Here is a 16,736-nt window from a genome sequence, read left to right as displayed (position 1 = left end):
GAAGGTATTAATTTATATCTATCTTCACTTCAATTTGGATCTTAATTACCTACCAAGATTTGGATCTTGTACAAATCTTGTACTTTATTCTTCTCATTTATTCATTCTAATGGTTATACAAAATAATGAATCCGTTTAAATTAATATAGTTGAACTAAAAAACTTAAGATTTATCCAAATTATATCATTATGGACCAAGTTTAACAAATGTAAGTGCTGAATGAAATTAACTAGTTGACAAAAAAAAAAAAAAAAGACCGAAGCTCTTGCCTCTTATTAGACTAACCATGAAAATAAAGATAAAAAGATGCATTCATCATCGCATTTCATCTGCATGCATCTATTATTATCGTATAACCAAAGGTTAAAAGAATAAATGAGAAGGCCAATGAAATAATCAAGAGACTACAAGAAAACACTTCATTTGCGACTATGAAATTAGTCGCTAAACGGTCGCAAAAGAGGGTTTTGCAACTGAATAACGACTATTTCCATTGGTCGCAAAAAAACGGTCGCAAAATTTCCGTGTATCACTATAGTCGCTAATTTGCGACTATGTGGCGACTATAAATTTATCGTCGCAAATGACCGACTACGTTGTGACTGGTAAATATCGTTGCAAATGTGCGACCAAAGAGCAACGAACGGACGTTAGCGACTCATTTGCGACTGTAATAACCTTACATATTTGGATCAATTTGCGCCTTGTTTGCGACCGTTTAGAGTTCTTGGATCAAATTCTTAGTCACACATTAGTCGCAAGCTGTGTATGTTTTAGTAACAGTTTAGTCGCAAAAGAGTTGCATATGGTGCGACTATTTTAGGACTCATTTATTATGGTGAGAAAATAGTCCTTTATTAGTAACCATTTTGATACGAGATTTGGAGTTATTTGTAAAATTGTTTAGTCACAGTTTGGTCACATTTGTTAATTGTTCTGGTCACAAATTAGTCCGAATTTCTGAAACTTTTTGGTCACAAAATAGTTACATCTTATTAGTCTGAAACCTGTCCATTTCAAAAGCAAATGCATTCAAAAACCATTCGAATATGAATCAAGTACCATTCCAAACCATTCAAAAACAATCCTAATCAAAGCATAACATAAATAAGTTCACATACACAGAGAAAAGGAAACTAAAATCAAGTTTCCTCATTTGAGGCGGTGGATAGAGGAGAGGTTGGTGTGGTTCCAGTGGTGTGTCCTGCTGGTTGGACTACAGCTCCTGTGGTGGCTGGAAGGGTGTTTGTTGTAGTGGTGGGTGGTATGATCACTTCTGGTTCAAGGAGTGGAGAGGTTGACATAAAAGCTGCCAAGTCTGGATCTTTGTCTTTCATGAAAAGGATGAGCTTCTCCAAGCTTGCGATCCGAGCTTGAGACTTCCGGTGCTCCTCATCACGTCTTGCATTCTCAGCATCCTGATCAGAGATCTTGCGCCGCAGCTGCTCTTGAAGCTCAACAACTGTCACTATAGAAGAAGAGCTTGCGTAACTCTCCTTCCTTTTTCCCTTGTGTAGGGTCTCCACCAGTGATCCAAGGCCATAAGGGTTGCCTTGGTCATCTATATGAGTACACTGCAAAAAAATACAAACATTCAGTGATATCAGACAAGAAGGATCATAGACAAAATGAAAAAAAACAAACGAAATCCAGAATGTAGCAAAGAAGTCTCACAAAGACAATCCACAAAGCAAATCAGACAAAGACAAATAAGAATCATCATTGATATTAAAGTAACAATACTCAGCAGACAAGACTATCATTCTCCAAGCAAACAAATACAATCATATAATCCAAGCAAACTAAAGACAGAAATGACTTACCTTAAGGAAGATATCATTCATTTCATCAATGCTGAGTTCTCTAGGATGCATTGAATGTTCAGAGGAAATCTCTGAAGCATCCTGAACATCCTCTTCCAGTTCAGCCAATCTCTCTTCAACTGTCTTCTTATATGCCTCAGCAACTTGTTCAGACTTTTGATCAACAAAAGAGCCATCGGCTCTAGTATGCGTTCTCATAAACACTTCACCCAATGAAACTGGACGCCCCCACTCTTCCTCCTGAAATGAAAGACAAAATGAATATCATGTGTAGAAATTATAGAAATTATGTAAAAGTAAAGTATTTGGAGCGATTGAAACAACTTACCATTTCTTGATGAACTTGAATAAATGATTTCTGACCGGCTAAGTGTTTGTGCACTCTAAGTCCGCCACGATCAGAATTTCTGCATTGTGAAGCATTCTCACTCCTCTCTATAGCATCAGCGGTCTTCCAAAAGTTCTGCATCTCAGTCCAAAGTGTAAATCGAATCCAAGTTGGTTGTACACCTTTCGTCCTCACTTGACTGACAATGCCTTTCATCCGTTTATGTGCTATAACCAAGAATCCTTGTTTAACAAGGGCAGTAATCCCAGTATCCCAATTAAACTCCCGCTACATAACACAAAACAGTAAGTTAGTAACATACTATATATACTACAATAAGAGAGAATGAAAGCTATATATATATGTCATTACCGCAAAAGTTCTGAAATATCTCTCTTGTATGTTGATTGGAGTAACCTTCCAGCTGTAGTAAGGCCCATCAAACTTCCTCCTAAATATTCTAGAAATTGCTCGAGACAGCACCCCCTTTTGCCGGTTAAACCTGTTACAACAAGAAGCTATTAGTCTATATAAAGCAGATTTTATATAGAGCAAACAACAAACAGAGAATGAGCATGAATGAAATGAAGATATAGCAAAGATTCAAAGAGCAAACACCAAACAGAGAATGAGCATGAATGAACTTAGTTCAGTTTCAAAGAGTGAAGACCAATGCAAAAACAATTCGACTGTTGTAATTAGCTAAAACTCTGTCAAAATGGTTCAAAAACAACAACTCATTGAATAAAAAAACCTACAGCTGTTATATATTGCATATACATACTGTATTTGACAGCTAATATATGAAACAACACTCCTGAGACCAAGTCTCATACTGTATTTCACAACACTTCTGAGACTCAACGATTACAACAACAAACAATGATATGCAAGCTAATATATGCAAATGTCAGACCAATAATATGCAAATGTCAGACCAAAGCAATAACATGTATCTTTTTGAAACTTTTCGCAAATGATAGATCAAACCCTAGTCAAATGATAAATTTCAGACCAAAACTTTAAGCAATACCAAACATCACACATCAAACAAAACAAACAGAGGGACAAAAGTGTTAATACCAGAGTGTTTCAACGCCTGGGATTGGGTGTACAGACAATCGAGTAAGATGTTCTCGGCCTGGAAGAGCTAGCAAACGATCCAGCATTTCTTGGTAGTCTTCCCCAGGATGAGGGTTTTCTTCGTCATCTTCTTGTCCTACATCATCGATCTCTTCCTCTACAAGGTCTTCGTTTTCAGGTAGCACTTGGTTATTCGCATCATGTTCCGGTAGAGGCTGGGTTTGAGGAGACGGTGGCTGATGCTGCGGCTGAGGAGGAGGAGTCTGTCTATTGAGAGGAGGAGTCTGCCTAGGAGGAGGATTTTGTCTACTAGAATTAAGTGAAGGACGACTCACTTGAGATTGGGTCGCAGATTGACTTGCCGAGGATGGGTTCGACGCGTTTGAAGATGTTCCGACTCCACTCGCAGTGACTGGTGGTCTGTGACCAACGAAGGTTCGGACTCGATCTCGAGAGGCTACTGGTCTGCTGGTCTCGCCTCCTCCTACAGCTTCTTGTGGTAGCGCCTGGCCACCTCCGGCGGCTACTCGTCTGGTGGTTACGCCACCTCCGGCGGCTTCTTGTCTGCTGGTTTGGCCACCTCCGGCGGCTTCTTGTCTGCTGGTTTGGCCACCTCCGGCGGCCACTCTTCTGGTGGTAGCGCCACCTCCGCGACCTCGAGAGGATTTACCTTTAGGCGGCATAAGAAGATTTGAGATTTGAGATGTTGAGATTCTAGAGCTTTTAGAGAGGATTCGAGAGGATTGGAAGAGATTTGAGAGAGAATCGGGAAAAACTGAGAGAGATTTGCGTGAGAATCGATTGAGAGAGAGAGGGGACAATTGAGAGATTGAGAGAGAAACCCTAAATCGATTTGGGGATTTTGGTGGAAATGAGGGTTCGTTTAAGTTTTACCTAATTAATTAAGAGTACCAGTCGCTCTTTAGTCGCAAAATGGTACCAAAGTAAAAAAATTGGGGGGAATCTAAACCGCCAAAACACTTAGCGAAAATCTTAGAAATTTCACATTTAGTACCTAAATAGTCGCAATAATGGTCGGCAAATAGTTGCAAACATGGTCACAATATAGTCGCTTAATGGTAAACAGTTCCAACATAGTGGCAACATAGTGGCAACTTTACGACCAGATTGTGACTGTAATCTATAGTCACAACGCAAAAGGAGAGGTATACACATTTCAATCCAAAATGGTTATATATGCCACTCTATTAGGGTTATAGAGGACATATATTAGTTTAAGGTTACAAAACTTTGCAAAACTCAAGTAATTTCACATTTAGTACCAAAATAGTCGCAACTATGGTCGGTAAATAGTTGCAACAATGGTCACAAATTAGTCGCCAACAGGCAAATCGTTCCAAAATGGTGGCAAATTTGCGACGGTTGTGTGACTGTGATCTATTAGTCACAAGGCAAAATTTTGAAATCTACACATTTCGATCCAAAATGGTGACATATATCACTCTATAACACTCATATTAGGGTTATAGAGGACATATATTTGTTTAAGGTTACAAAACTTTGCAAAACTCAAGTAATGTAGAGTTTTTACTAAATCCCTAAACATTACTCATATGAGTAATGTAATATCATAAAGAGATTTGTTTGTTTTTGATATTTTGTTTCTAAACATCAGTATTTATGACTTTGGTTAAGATTTTCTTGATGAGTAATATCAAATAAGTGTAGAAATGTTTAACTTTATATGTAAGCAAATTTAAAATGTGAAAAGTGAGAAAACAAAAATCGAGAGTTGGCAAATAGTCGCATATGAGTCGCAATCTCAGGTGCTAGTCGCAAAACAGTCGCAAAATCTTCAGGTGCTAGTCGCAAATGACCGACTAGTTAGCGACTAGGAGAAAATTGGTGGAGAATAAACGTTTCAATATACGTTTGTCGCAAAACGGTCGCAAATTTGCGACTGATTTGCGACGTATTTTAAAGGAAAGACAAATGGGTAAAACGACGTCGTTTAGTCATCTCATTTAGTCTTCTTCTTCTTCAACCCTTCGACATAAAATCGAATTGGGGATTTTGGAAAAGCTAGGGTTCTAAAGATCCCAATTTCTGCTGAGCTTCATAAGTGTTGATCCCGATGTCTTCATCAGCTTCTTCAGGTCAGTAATCGAGAATGTAAGGTGTTAAATTCATTTTCTGTAGATTTTGATAGATACTTAATTTCTTGCGGATTGGTGAAGGAGTGAGCGATAGGTTCTCTGTGAGAGGAAGAGGGATCCCAAGACAATGTAAATATGGTCAATTCTCTGTGATTAAGACTTCAAACACTTTGAAAAATCCGGGGAGACTCTTTCATTGTTGTCCTTCCGGATCAGAGGAGGTAATGTTTTCTTAAGTTATAGAATCTTAAGGTACACAAAGCTTCTCTTGATTTGAATTTGCGTTTAGCTTTCGATCTTGCTTCGAGACATTGGTGAGGTAATGTTTTCTTAAGTTATAGAATCTTAAGGTACACAAAGCTGCTCTTGATTTGAATTTTCGTTTAGCTTTCGATATTGCTTCGAGACATTGGTTTATCTCTCACCTTTCGTAATTTGTCTACGTTGATCTTAGTTTCACATTCTTTAGCTGCTTAGGTTTTGTTGTACGTTGTAAAAATGTGATCTTTTTGGTTATGATATGCTCTTAAGTTGTATGAACATATGCAAATTGTCCTCATGAGTGTATTTTTGTTGCAGAATAAGCATCATTTGTTTAGGTGGACCGACATATCCATGGTCGAAGAGATGGAAATGGTTGAAAGTGTGGTTGAGAAGATAGAAGGAGATGTGGGAAGCTTAGCAAAAGGATTACATTAGCTTGAAGCTATCAAAGAAAGGGCAGAAAGATGTGAGAAAGAGATTGTATATCTCAAAGATGTCGTCAGTTTGTGTGAGAAAGAGGTACAAGAGTTACGAAGCTTCAAAAATATGGTTGTGTGTGGTGGTTTGGTCATGGCTATGGTGTACTATGTCTTCTTTGCATAAGAATTCTAGTTTGTGTAATGTTGTAATGTAATATTGTTTATGAGACTTTAAGCAACTCCAACTTGAACTTGTAATATTTATGAGTATTTGCATAAGAATTCTAGTTTGTGTAATGTTGTCTTGTAGTATTTTCATCAATTGAATTTGGTTTTAAAATGGATCTGTAGATGTCATTGGTTAGGACATTTTAACGAACACTTGGTGTGCATGAATCTTATTACTAAGTTCGACCAAACACTTAGCAAAAATCTTAGAAATTTCACAATTAGTACCAAAATAGTCGCAATATTGGTCGGTCAATAGTTGCAATATTCGTCGCAAAATAGTCGCTAAATGAACAATGGTTACAAAATGGTGGCACTTTTGCGACTGTTATCTATTAGTCACAAGACAATTAGTCACTGATTTAGATTATTTTTTCCTCTGAATAAAACATACATGCTAGAATATCTTACAAAACACATATTTATACATTTATTAAACAAATAAAAATATCTCATAATTATAAAACTCATTCATCTTCAAATTCTTCTTCTTCATCTTCCATTTTTCTCAATCCAAACCGCTCCACACCGGTCCCACAACCCGGTGGGAAATCCCTCACAGCAAAAACATTCCGGCGCTTGAACTTTAGCCCTGTCATACGATCAATCTTGCAAACACCTCCATTCTCCAAAACTGACACTCCTCGTTTCTCCACTAAAACCTCTCCATTGCTCAACGACTTAATCTTTGATGTCTCTTTATGTACTATCTTATTATTCTCCATATATAACACCTATTTCCATTCACAATCTATCAACAACAAAAAAAAAAGAAATTTGTGACTATTTGCAAGGATGGAAGAGAGTGGGATGGAGAAATTAAATGAATGAGGTTGGTATATATAGGCTTAAAATTTTGACTAATCTACGACCGTTTCATGTAGTCACAAAAGTTTAGTACACCTACCTCTTCTGCATTTTCAACGTGTTTTGTGCCAACTTTTTCCAACTAGTTTGCAACGAAAGCGTAACTAAAGTGCGACCATATTTTCAGACCAAATATTGAGTCGCAAATCAGTCGCACATGTGCAATATGATGCGACTCATTTGCGACTAAAACAAATTAGTCTGCAATCGGGCGCAAAACCGTCGTTAATGAACGACCAATTACCGATTATTTGTTTTAGTCGCCAAATAGCGACTAAATTCCAACTGCGTTTGAATTCGTCGGTAAACAGTCGTAAATTAGTCACAAAAAAGTCACACAAGTTTGCGACTAAAAGTTTGGTCGTATAACCAAAGGTTAAAAGAATAAATGGTAAGGCCAATGAAATAATCAAGAGATAATGCATGAACGTAATCAAGAGATGCATTCATCATCGCATTTCATATTTAATATTTGACTTTCACAGCTTGTCACTGCAACAAAGAAGAAAGTAACAGATTGTCAAAGGAAATGGTGACAAGAAGATAGCAAGCATTATTCAAAGATGAGAAGTGGGGTCAAATTTCATGTGTCTAAGCTCAGGCGAGACGCAGACATCTCTAGATCTGCCTCCAACATACCGTTTCTTTTAAATCTCTCTTGTCTTCTTATAAGACCAAAACCCCACATCTCATCCAAAAGATATCACAACACCAACAACTTATACATTGACCCTTTTGACCATCAAAGACATTAGCTCAAAGATAAAATCCATAGTCAAAAAAACATTCTTCATTGATTCAACTCCAAGGCCATATGGAACCTAAGACTTTAAATCAAATGGCAAAGTAGAAGAGCAAGAATAACTTGTTAGCTTTGTACATACAATTATGAAACAAGACACAAGAAATCTTCTCATTTCATCAGAAGAAGTTATATTCCAAAGAGTACATTGATGACCCAAACGATGTACAGAATTATACGGTAGGAGAATACAAGACAAACACGAGCACTGACACGGTTAAAAACTGAGAACAGTGGGGGAAGGAACAAAGAATGAGATATAAAGTAAAAAAAAAAAAAGAGGCTTTGATACAAAGTAGATTTCTCATACCTTTTTAGCGCTTGAGCTGCCAAAAAAGACTACTTTCTGGTAAGATACTCAAGGTTCTTGTTTGTTGAAGACCAGTGGAAATTCATCGTAATGCTCAGAAACACCGTGTTTATCCGCCATGTTCTTCAAATATTCATACACCTGAATCATCGTTGGCCTTTCCTTAGGCCTGGACACAACACAGCTACATGCGATTTTCAAGAATTGCAATATCTCCTCATCGTGTCCTTTAACACATATGCTTCTATCAATAGCGTCTTTGCTTCTACCAGTCCCCAAATACTGACTCACCCAGTCAACTAAACTCCCTTTAAACCCTTCCACACCGTTAATAACAGATAAAGGCTTTTGCCCAGTAACAAATTCAAGAAGTACAATTCCAAACCCATACACATCTCCTTTCAAAGATGCAACCATGGTGCTCGAATACTCAGGCGCCACATAACCTAACTCCCCCAAATCCCCATTATTGAACGAGCTATCGCTAGAATCGCGAGATCCAACTAGCCTTGTCAAACCGTAATCCGTTATCCGAGCATCAAAATCATCATCAAGAAGTATAACATTGGAACTAATGAACTGATGCAAATACGGCAGTTGGCATCCATGATGCAGCCAAGCTAACCCTTTAGCAGCTCCCACACCAATCGCAAGCCGAGTCGGCCAATCCAACAGCATCACACAATCCACCATTGTGCAACTGAGAAAACAACGTGCCATTAGGCATATGCTTATACACCAACAGTCTCTCATCTTCCACAACACAATAACCTAAAAGCGGCACCAAAATTCGGATGTCTAAGCTCTCCTAACCTATTCATCTCCGACCTGAACTGTTTCTCACCAAAACCACAAGCACTAAGCCTCTTAACCGCAAGCGCAGACCCATCAGGTAAATCCGCTTTATACGAAACCCCAGTCCTCGACGAAACATCGATATTCCCAGAACTAAAATTATTCGTAGCAGCCATTAAATCACCCAATTTAATCTTCACAATGGGCTTCTGAAACAAAGTCACCTGAACAAGCTTATGTGACCTCAACAAACCAATCCAATCACTATCATCCTTAGACTTCCCAGCACCATAACCTTTCTTCTTCCTACTACCTTCTCTAATAAAGAACCACCAAAATATCACTAAACCAACACACAAAGATCCAACGACACCAATAACTCCAGCAGCAATAATAATACTCAAATTCCTCCCATTCAAAGCTCCACATCTCGATAAAGGCTTCCCGCAAAGTCCGTTATTCCCGCTAAAATCGTCTCCTCCGAATCCACCGCGCCAGCTCGGAAGGAATCGCACCGGAGAGATCATTCCCAGCAAGAGAAAGACGTCGAAGCTGATCTAATCGACTCAACTGAGAAGGAATCGAACCAGAAAGCTTATTATCACTCAAAATCAAAGCGTTTAAGAACTTACACTCAACGATCTGAGTAGGAATCGAACCACCAAGCTTATTCCCAGATAGATCTAACGTAACGAGATAGGGAAGCCAAGAACAGATTTGAGAAGGAATCTATTAGAATGTCCCACATTGCTTGGGATTAAGATCTTTGGGTAGTATATAAAGGATGTGGCAATCCTTAACTCTTGAGCTAGCTTTTGGGTTAAGTTAGGCCACATTCCTAATATGGTATCAGAGCCCAAGGTTGGCCCAACAAGCAAATTCCCACACAAATGGTTTCCCACCTATGTGACCCATATAAGTGGCATGTCTTGTTGTATTTCCGAGATGTTGGGCTTGGGCTGTTTCCCGTTGGACCGTTTCCCACCCACATCTCGAGGAGGCCTATTAGAATGTCCCACATTGCTTGGGATTAAGATCTTTGGGTAGTATATAAAGGATGTGGCAATCCTTAACTCTTGAGCTAGCTTTTGGGTTAAGTTAGGCCACATTCCTAATAGAATCGAACCAGAGAGATCGTTTCCGGAGAGATCCAGAGATTGTAAACTACGACAAAGCTTAAGAGACTCAGGAATCTCACCGGCGAGCTGCATCGATTGAAGCTGAAGAGAAATAATCCGATTCTCTTTCTCGTTCCAGCACGAAACACCAGTGAGCTTGCAAATCGAAGAAGCTGAAGAGTTTGGGAAAGACCAGGAACTGAGTCTAGATAATGGATCGATGAGTGAGTTTTTCAAACCTTGGAGACAAAGAACGTCGTCTTCAGCTGAAGAAGAAGAACAGAGAAACGAGCTTATGAAGAGAAGCCATAAGAGTGTGATGAAGATCTTCTTCATGATAATGGATGGATCTAGTTAAATTTGTAGAGTGAAATTAACATATTACCAAGCACAGGGACGTGAATCTCTCGTTTTTCAATTTCCGGTGAAGAAGGAAGACGAAACACGGTGGGTTTAAGCTGGGTTTTTGGTCTCAATCCTCGAAGAGTTTGGTCAATGGGGGTTTTCAAGTACGGTCAATCTCAAAATTAAGTTAGATACTTAACATTTTTTGAATTGTTCAAACATGGTTTCGTGGTGTAGTTGGTTATCACGTCAGTCTAACACACTGAAGGTCTCCGGTTCGAACCCGGGCGAAGCCATTCTATTTTTGTTTTCCCTAAGGACTTAAAATGCAAATCCATGAGACACGTAGGTTAGTATATTTGAATTTCAATGTTTGGTTATGATTTTTTTTTAATGGTCATTGTTGTTATCATTGTCGTCGAAATCGACAAAAACCAGTACAATTGCAAAATTCATCACGTGATAATTACGGATAAAAAATAGTGAGAGGAAGTTAAAAACTTTTTTTGTTCTTTTTGATAATGATTCAGAATCGAAAACACTTTTTTGTTCTTTTTTCTTTTGTGTGGTTTAAAGTTGTGATACTGCTCGTGAGTCATCAGCATCTTCTCCAAATAATCAGCAACGTACACTACACTATTAACGACAAGTCGAGAACCAACCAAATTAAACTAAAGAAAACCAAGAAAATGTCTCAACTAAAAAAACAATAAAACAAAATAAATCAATGTGCTAGCTTAAAGATGCAAATGCACCATTGAATCAGAATCTCTCTTGAAGTAAGTCACTGATGAGCTTAAACTAGACACAAATAATATGACTACGTTTCTGAAGTCACTTATCTTCTTACAAGATTCATGTCGTGCCTTTTATCTCTAATGGTAATTAAGACCATCATATATCTTTCTTTATCACTTGCTCTGTTTCTCTGCTTTTTACGGATAGTTTCTAATTTTGTTTATCTATACTATATGCATGAGAAGTTCCATGGAGGGAGCTCTGAAGATGCAGCTGAAGCTTGAAGCATCCGTTAATGGTGTGAGGATAAGCATCGACACAACATGGACACGAGAATTGAGGAGCTTCCTTATAGTTCCCTTATTCAAGTGTTTGGTGGCTCTTTGTTTGATAATCTCCCTCTTAGTTTTCATAGAGGGTATATACATGAACCTTGTAGTGCTCTACGTCAAGTTGTTTAAGCGAAAACCCGAAAAATCTACAAATAGGAGCCGATGCCGGAGGACATTGAGCTCGGACATGAAACCTACCCCATGGTCCTTGTTCAAATTCCAATGTACAACGAAAAAGAGGTATATCTACATGTATTCAGTAAATTATAGTACGGACCGAATCATAAAGTTTATCTCAAAACTAATTGACAATAAATATGACATTATATTTGTACATTTATAGATGTGAGATTCCTAACATGTTATTAACTCGCAGGTCCTTCAATTATCTATAGGTGCTGCATGTAGACTAATATGGCCATTGGAACGCCTAATTGTTCAAGTTCTAGATGATTCCACTAATCAAACCATCAAGGTCTTCTTTTTTTTTTTTTTTTCTTTTTTGTTCAAAACCATCAAGGTCTTCATGACCAAGATTGTTGATATACTGGACATATATATGTATTAATCGTACGATAATTAATGTGAATAGAAGTATAGAACTGAATTTCAGGGGCTGGTGAACACAGAGTGTGCAAAGTGGGAAAGCCAAGGCGTAAATATAAAGTGTGAGAGGAGAGACAACAGAAATGGCTATAAAGCCGGAGCTCTTAAACAAGGCATGAAGCACAACTACGTGAAGCTATGCAGCTATGTTGTCATCTTCGACACAGACTTTCAACCGGAGCCTGATTACCTCCAACGCTCTGTCCCCTTCCTCGTTCACAACCCCGAGGTCGCTCTTGTTCAAGCCCGATGGAGATTCAGTACGTAGATTATGGTCGACAATTTGACATACCTAAAAATTAACAACTATTAACTATTATAAGACTATCAATATTTGTAAATTTTTAACACAAAATCTAGTTGGTGTTATGTACATTGGTCCCTTACATTTTTCGGCATAATTAGGAATCCTAACAAAGTCAATTTTCAAACCGAGTGATTGTATGTGTGTGAGGGGTTCATCGCAGTGAACTCAAACAAGTGCTTGATGACGAGGATGCAAGAGATGTCCCTCAACTACCACTTCATGGCGGAGCAGGAATCTGTTGTTTAAACTTGAGAAGCTTAAGGCCCAAAAAAAAACATAAACAAGTCGGTTTATGTTAAAGAAGATTCTAGAGTTTGGTTAGGAGTTATCTAAACCTAATCCTAGTGTGTTTAGGATTTGTAGAATCAGTTTTCTATAAAAATAGAGGTGCCAAGGTTGTGGCTAACCCTATGTGTGTTTTGAGAGAACAAGAGATTTGTGAGGTTTAAGTTTTGTGTAAGTTTCTTAAACATAATAAAGAGAGAAGTCTTTGTTAAACATGTCTTGTGTTCTTAATAGTTTTGATCAATAGAATCTGGATCCACTAGACATGCCTTCTTTAGCTTCAATGGTGAATTTGCTTATCATTACATGTTTTAATGTATTTCAGGTACTCTTTGACTTTATTTCATAAATATGATTTTGGTATATCTCTATCAGGAACTGCGGGTGTATGGAGAATGGACGCAATGGAAGAAGCTGGAGGATGGCATGACCGGACCACTGTAGAGGACATGGACTTGGCCGTTCGTGCTGGTCTTCTCGGCTGGAAATTTGTCTTTCTCAATGACCTCACGGTACTTGATTTTATCCCTAACTATTAATCTATATATAATAGCAATCTAATAAATACCATTTGCACATCTGAACGGTTGCGTCTTTTTATCGCAACCTTTCGTTTAAATCGATTATTTTTTTACGGTTATTTTGGTTGCGTCTTTTTATCGCAATTTTCGTTTTAATCGGTTATTTTTTTACTTTGTTGAAGGTTATTTTTCGGTTGTGTCTTTTTATCGTAACTTTCCGTTAAAATATTGGCGGTTACTTTTTTGTTTGTGTCTTTTTATCGCAACTTTCCGTTAAAATATTGACGGTTATTTTTTCTCAGTTGTGTCTTTTTATCGCAACTTTCCATTACAATATTGACGGTTATTTTTCTCGGTTGTGTCTATTTATCGCAACTTTCCGCTAAAATATTGACGGTAATTTTTCTCGGTTGTGTTTTTTTATCGTAACTTTCCGTTAAAATATTGGCGGTTACTTTTTTTTGTTTGTGTCTTTTTATCGCAACTTTCCGTTAAAATATTGACGGTTATTTTTTCTCGGTTGTGTCTTTTTATCACAACTTTCCGTTAAAATATTGACGGTTATTTTTTTCGGTTTTGTCTTTTTATCGCAACTTTCCGTTAAAATATTGACAGTTATTTTTCTCGGTTTTGTCTTTTTATCATAACTTTCCGTTAAAATATTGGAGGTTACTTTTTTCGTTTGTCTTTTTATCGCAATTTTCCGTTAAAATATTGACGGTTATTTTTACTCTGTTGTGTTTTTTTATCACAACTTTCCGTTAAAATATTGACGGTTATTTTTCTCGGTTGTGTCTTTTTATCGCAACTCTTCGTTACAATATTGATGATTACTTTTTTGTTGACGGTTATTCTTTCGGTTGTGTATTTTTTATCGCAACTTTCCGTTAAAATATTGACGGTTACTTTTTATGTTTGTGTTTTTTATCGCAATTTCCCGTTAAAATATTGACGGTTATTTTTTTTCTGTTGTGTCTTTTTTATCGCAATTCTTCGTTAAAATAATTACGGTTACTTTATTTTTACGGTTATTTTTTCGGTTGTGTCTTTTTTATCGTAACTTTCCGTTAAAATATTGACGGTTACTTTTTTTGGTTGTGTCTTTCTATCGCAACTTTCCGTTAAAATATTGACGGTTGTTATTTTTTCTCGGTTGTGTCTTTTTGATTGCAACTCTTCGTTTAAATAATTACGATTACATTTTTCGTTGACGGTTATTTTTTTGGTTGTATCTTTTTATCGTCACTTTTCGATAAATATTGATGGTTACATTTTTCGGTTATATCTTTCTATCGCAACTTTCCGTTAGAATATTGACGGTTATTTTTTTTCGGTTGTGTTTTTTTTATCGCATTTTCCGGTTAAATATTGACGGTTATTTTTTCTCGGTCGTATACTTTTATCGCAACACTTCGTTAAAATATTGACGGTTACCTTTTTTCGTTGACGGTTATTTTTTCAGTTGGGTCTTTTTATCGCAACTTTCCGTTAAAATATTGACGGTAACTTTTTTCATTTGTATCTTTTTATCGCAACTTTCTGTTAAAATAGTGACGCTTATTTTTTCTAAGTTGTGTTTTTTTATCGCATCATTTCGTTATAATATTGACGGTTATTTTTTTAGACAGTTCTATTTGTTCAATTTATAGTCATATTTTTTTTTCAGTTTACGGTTGTGTCTTTATAGTTGCATCTATTCATTTAAAGTTACGTCTCTTCACTATATTTCATTGCATTTTTTCGTTACAACTTTTTGTATGAATAAATGTATATTTAAATGTTCGTGACTTTTGAACTCTATATATTTGTCCTTCTTCCTAAGTAGTTCCGAAAATTTTTTTCTTTAACATAGATTATTTGTTTCATGATGAATCCAAAAAAAAAATCTGTAAAATCGTTCCAAATTATTTATTCTCTAAACTATTTCTAAACATACACCATTTTAATATTAAAAAAATTCTTCTCATTTTGATTTAACCAAAGGTTTTTGGAATGATTATAAAAATGGAGAAGTTTTAATCAACTTTAAAGATAGAATTCTAATGAAGATACCAATAATTGTTTTCTTAGAATTGGACGGATTATACCGTAAAAAATTTTATTTAACTATTTTATATGGTAACAATGATGCTTTCTATCTTAATGCAATATATATGGATTATATACAACAAAATATTGATGCTGAGTTAGAACTATTACAAAGTCCGAATATGAGAAGACATCCTCATGTGACGCTTGTGATTGGGCGCTTTAAATGTGGTAAGCGTCAAATAAACCGTTTGAAATGGTATAGTAATCAAGAAATCATCTCCATTTTTAGGAAAAAAACAATGATTTCAATTCGTCACATGAATATTCAAGGAAGAAGTTTTTTTACTAAGTTAATTTATCAATACAAATAGAAATTTATGAGATCTTGTAAATGTTTATTTGTTTGTTATAGATGTAATTTACGTCATCAAATTTTATATTTTCTCTAATATATATAATAGAATAAATATTATATATATAATAGAATAAATATTAATTTTATAATTAAAGAATAGTAGACAAACAAAAAACTCCAATTCTCGGGCGAAGTTCTTAGTCACCCACAAGTCGTGTTGAGTACCGACTCCTTCCGAATTTTTGGGGTTTGACCCGCTACAATTTCTCATCTCAATATTATAACTCTTTGTTATGTATTTGTCACTTATAAATAATTTTACATTCATAAAAATTGTTTCAGTCTGAAGTTTCTTTTGTAGACACTACTCCTCCTAATTGGGCAACCAATCTAGGAGTTACTTATTAATTAATATCTGGTTGACAAAAAAAAAAAAATTGTATCAAAAGTGTTTTTAATCATAATTCTTCTTTTTTACATTTTTATTCATAAGTTGTTATAACTTTAAGACATATTTAATTTTATGTAATAATTCAAATTTTTGAATATATTATCATAATAATTTAATACATAAACACAATCAATTATATTTGTTGAAAATGAGTTCCCCCGCGACATCGCGGGAGTTCATAACCTAGTTGTTATAAAATAAGCCCTACATAAATATATACTTAAATTAGATAAAACATTTGTTATTAGAATTAGTTGGGTTCTTGTTTGGTTTGCTCTGTATTTTATGCTCTGTTCCTCTCTGTTTTTGCTTCTACGTTGAAGTTTTCGAGTGTTTCCCCTCTCACCCAAAAAATATCTACACGGCCCAAATCTCATGTGTATTTTGATAACCAGGAAATATTAAACCTCTAACATATATTCCACTACAAAAGAAATTATAAACTCTCTTTTAGTCTCTTCTTATACACCAAAATTTATTGTACACCTCAACATAGAAAGAATCATAGCATATTTGAAATTTCATGTTAATCAAAACGAAACTCAATTTTTTACAAAAGAAACCTATAAACGTCACTCGTCGTTAGAAGCTCTACAATCTTTTCCGTCTC

The 16,736-nt window shown here is 36.2% G+C and overlaps 4 protein-coding genes and 1 non-coding gene across 6 annotated transcripts; 3 read left to right on the top strand and 2 right to left on the bottom strand.

Moving 5' to 3' along the window:
- Positions 1 to 3,228: 3,228 nt before the first annotated feature.
- On the bottom strand, positions 3,229 to 3,918 carry LOC9319683 (circumsporozoite protein). The gene has a single exon (XM_002883570.1). The coding sequence runs from the start codon at positions 3,916 to 3,918 to the stop codon at positions 3,229 to 3,231; it is 690 nt and encodes a 229-aa protein (XP_002883616.1).
- A 636-nt stretch (positions 3,919 to 4,554) lies between these two features.
- Positions 4,555 to 6,375, top strand: LOC110229770 (uncharacterized protein At4g04775-like). Its single transcript, XM_021030601.1, has 3 exons — positions 4,555 to 5,352; positions 5,434 to 5,573; positions 5,932 to 6,375. The coding sequence occupies exons 1-3, from the start codon at positions 5,331 to 5,333 to the stop codon at positions 6,049 to 6,051; spliced, it is 282 nt and encodes a 93-aa protein (XP_020886260.1). The 5' UTR covers positions 4,555 to 5,330; the 3' UTR covers positions 6,052 to 6,375.
- Positions 6,376 to 7,995: 1,620 nt separating this feature from the next.
- Positions 7,996 to 10,505, bottom strand: LOC9321785 (probable inactive receptor kinase At1g27190). The gene is given in 5 exon segments (XM_021030320.1): positions 7,996 to 8,915; positions 8,917 to 9,029; positions 9,031 to 9,525; positions 9,527 to 9,767; positions 10,160 to 10,505. Coding segments are annotated over 5 exon segments (1,806 nt in total). The 5' UTR covers positions 10,492 to 10,505; the 3' UTR covers positions 7,996 to 8,290.
- A 217-nt stretch (positions 10,506 to 10,722) lies between these two features.
- TRNAV-AAC lies at positions 10,723 to 10,796 on the top strand. The gene has a single exon. It is a non-coding gene; the product is annotated as a tRNA-Val (tRNA).
- Positions 10,797 to 11,179: 383 nt separating this feature from the next.
- LOC9319681 (probable mannan synthase 10) lies at positions 11,180 to 12,981 on the top strand. Of its 2 annotated transcripts, none has more exons than XM_021030237.1 (5): positions 11,180 to 11,381; positions 11,484 to 11,810; positions 11,947 to 12,045; positions 12,184 to 12,436; positions 12,644 to 12,981. In XM_021030237.1, exons 2-5 carry the CDS (start codon positions 11,733 to 11,735, stop codon positions 12,727 to 12,729), a joined length of 516 nt encoding a protein of 171 aa, XP_020885896.1. In that variant the 5' UTR covers positions 11,180 to 11,381; positions 11,484 to 11,732; the 3' UTR covers positions 12,730 to 12,981. The 2 variants fall into 2 exon arrangements, with proteins under 2 accessions (XP_020885896.1, XP_020885897.1); XM_021030238.1 differs by having other exon boundaries at positions 11,185 to 11,381; positions 12,184 to 12,450; positions 12,644 to 12,707.
- The last annotated feature ends 3,755 nt before the right edge of the window (positions 12,982 to 16,736 follow it).

Source organism: Arabidopsis lyrata (genome assembly GCF_000004255.2).
Source record: "Arabidopsis lyrata subsp. lyrata unplaced genomic scaffold ARALYscaffold_3, whole genome shotgun sequence".
Taxonomy (NCBI): domain Eukaryota; kingdom Viridiplantae; phylum Streptophyta; class Magnoliopsida; order Brassicales; family Brassicaceae; genus Arabidopsis; species Arabidopsis lyrata.
Note: the sequence above shows the minus strand (reverse complement) of the source record. Positions and strands in the feature narration are given on the sequence as shown.

Excerpts from the sequence above, each read along its gene's own strand:
- LOC110229770 (XM_021030601.1), top strand. The coding sequence starts at position 5,331 with ATGTCTTCATCAGCTTCTTCAG. Across the intron at positions 5,353-5,433 it reads GTCTTCATCAGCTTCTTCAG|GAGTGAGCGATAGGTTCTCT; the intron begins GTCAGTAATCGA and ends GGATTGGTGAAG. Across the intron at positions 5,574-5,931 it reads GTCCTTCCGGATCAGAGGAG|AATAAGCATCATTTGTTTAG; the intron begins GTAATGTTTTCT and ends TTTTTGTTGCAG.
- LOC9319681 (XM_021030237.1), top strand. The coding sequence starts at position 11,733 with ATGCCGGAGGACATTGAGCTCGGACATGAAACCTACCCCATGGTCCTT. Across the intron at positions 11,811-11,946 it reads CAATGTACAACGAAAAAGAG|GTCCTTCAATTATCTATAGG; the intron begins GTATATCTACAT and ends ATTAACTCGCAG. Across the intron at positions 12,437-12,643 it reads TCAAGCCCGATGGAGATTCA|TGAACTCAAACAAGTGCTTG; the intron begins GTACGTAGATTA and ends GGTTCATCGCAG.
- LOC9319683 (XM_002883570.1), bottom strand. The coding sequence starts at position 3,918 with ATGCCGCCTAAAGGTAAATCCTCTCGAGGTCGCGGAGGTGGCGCTACC.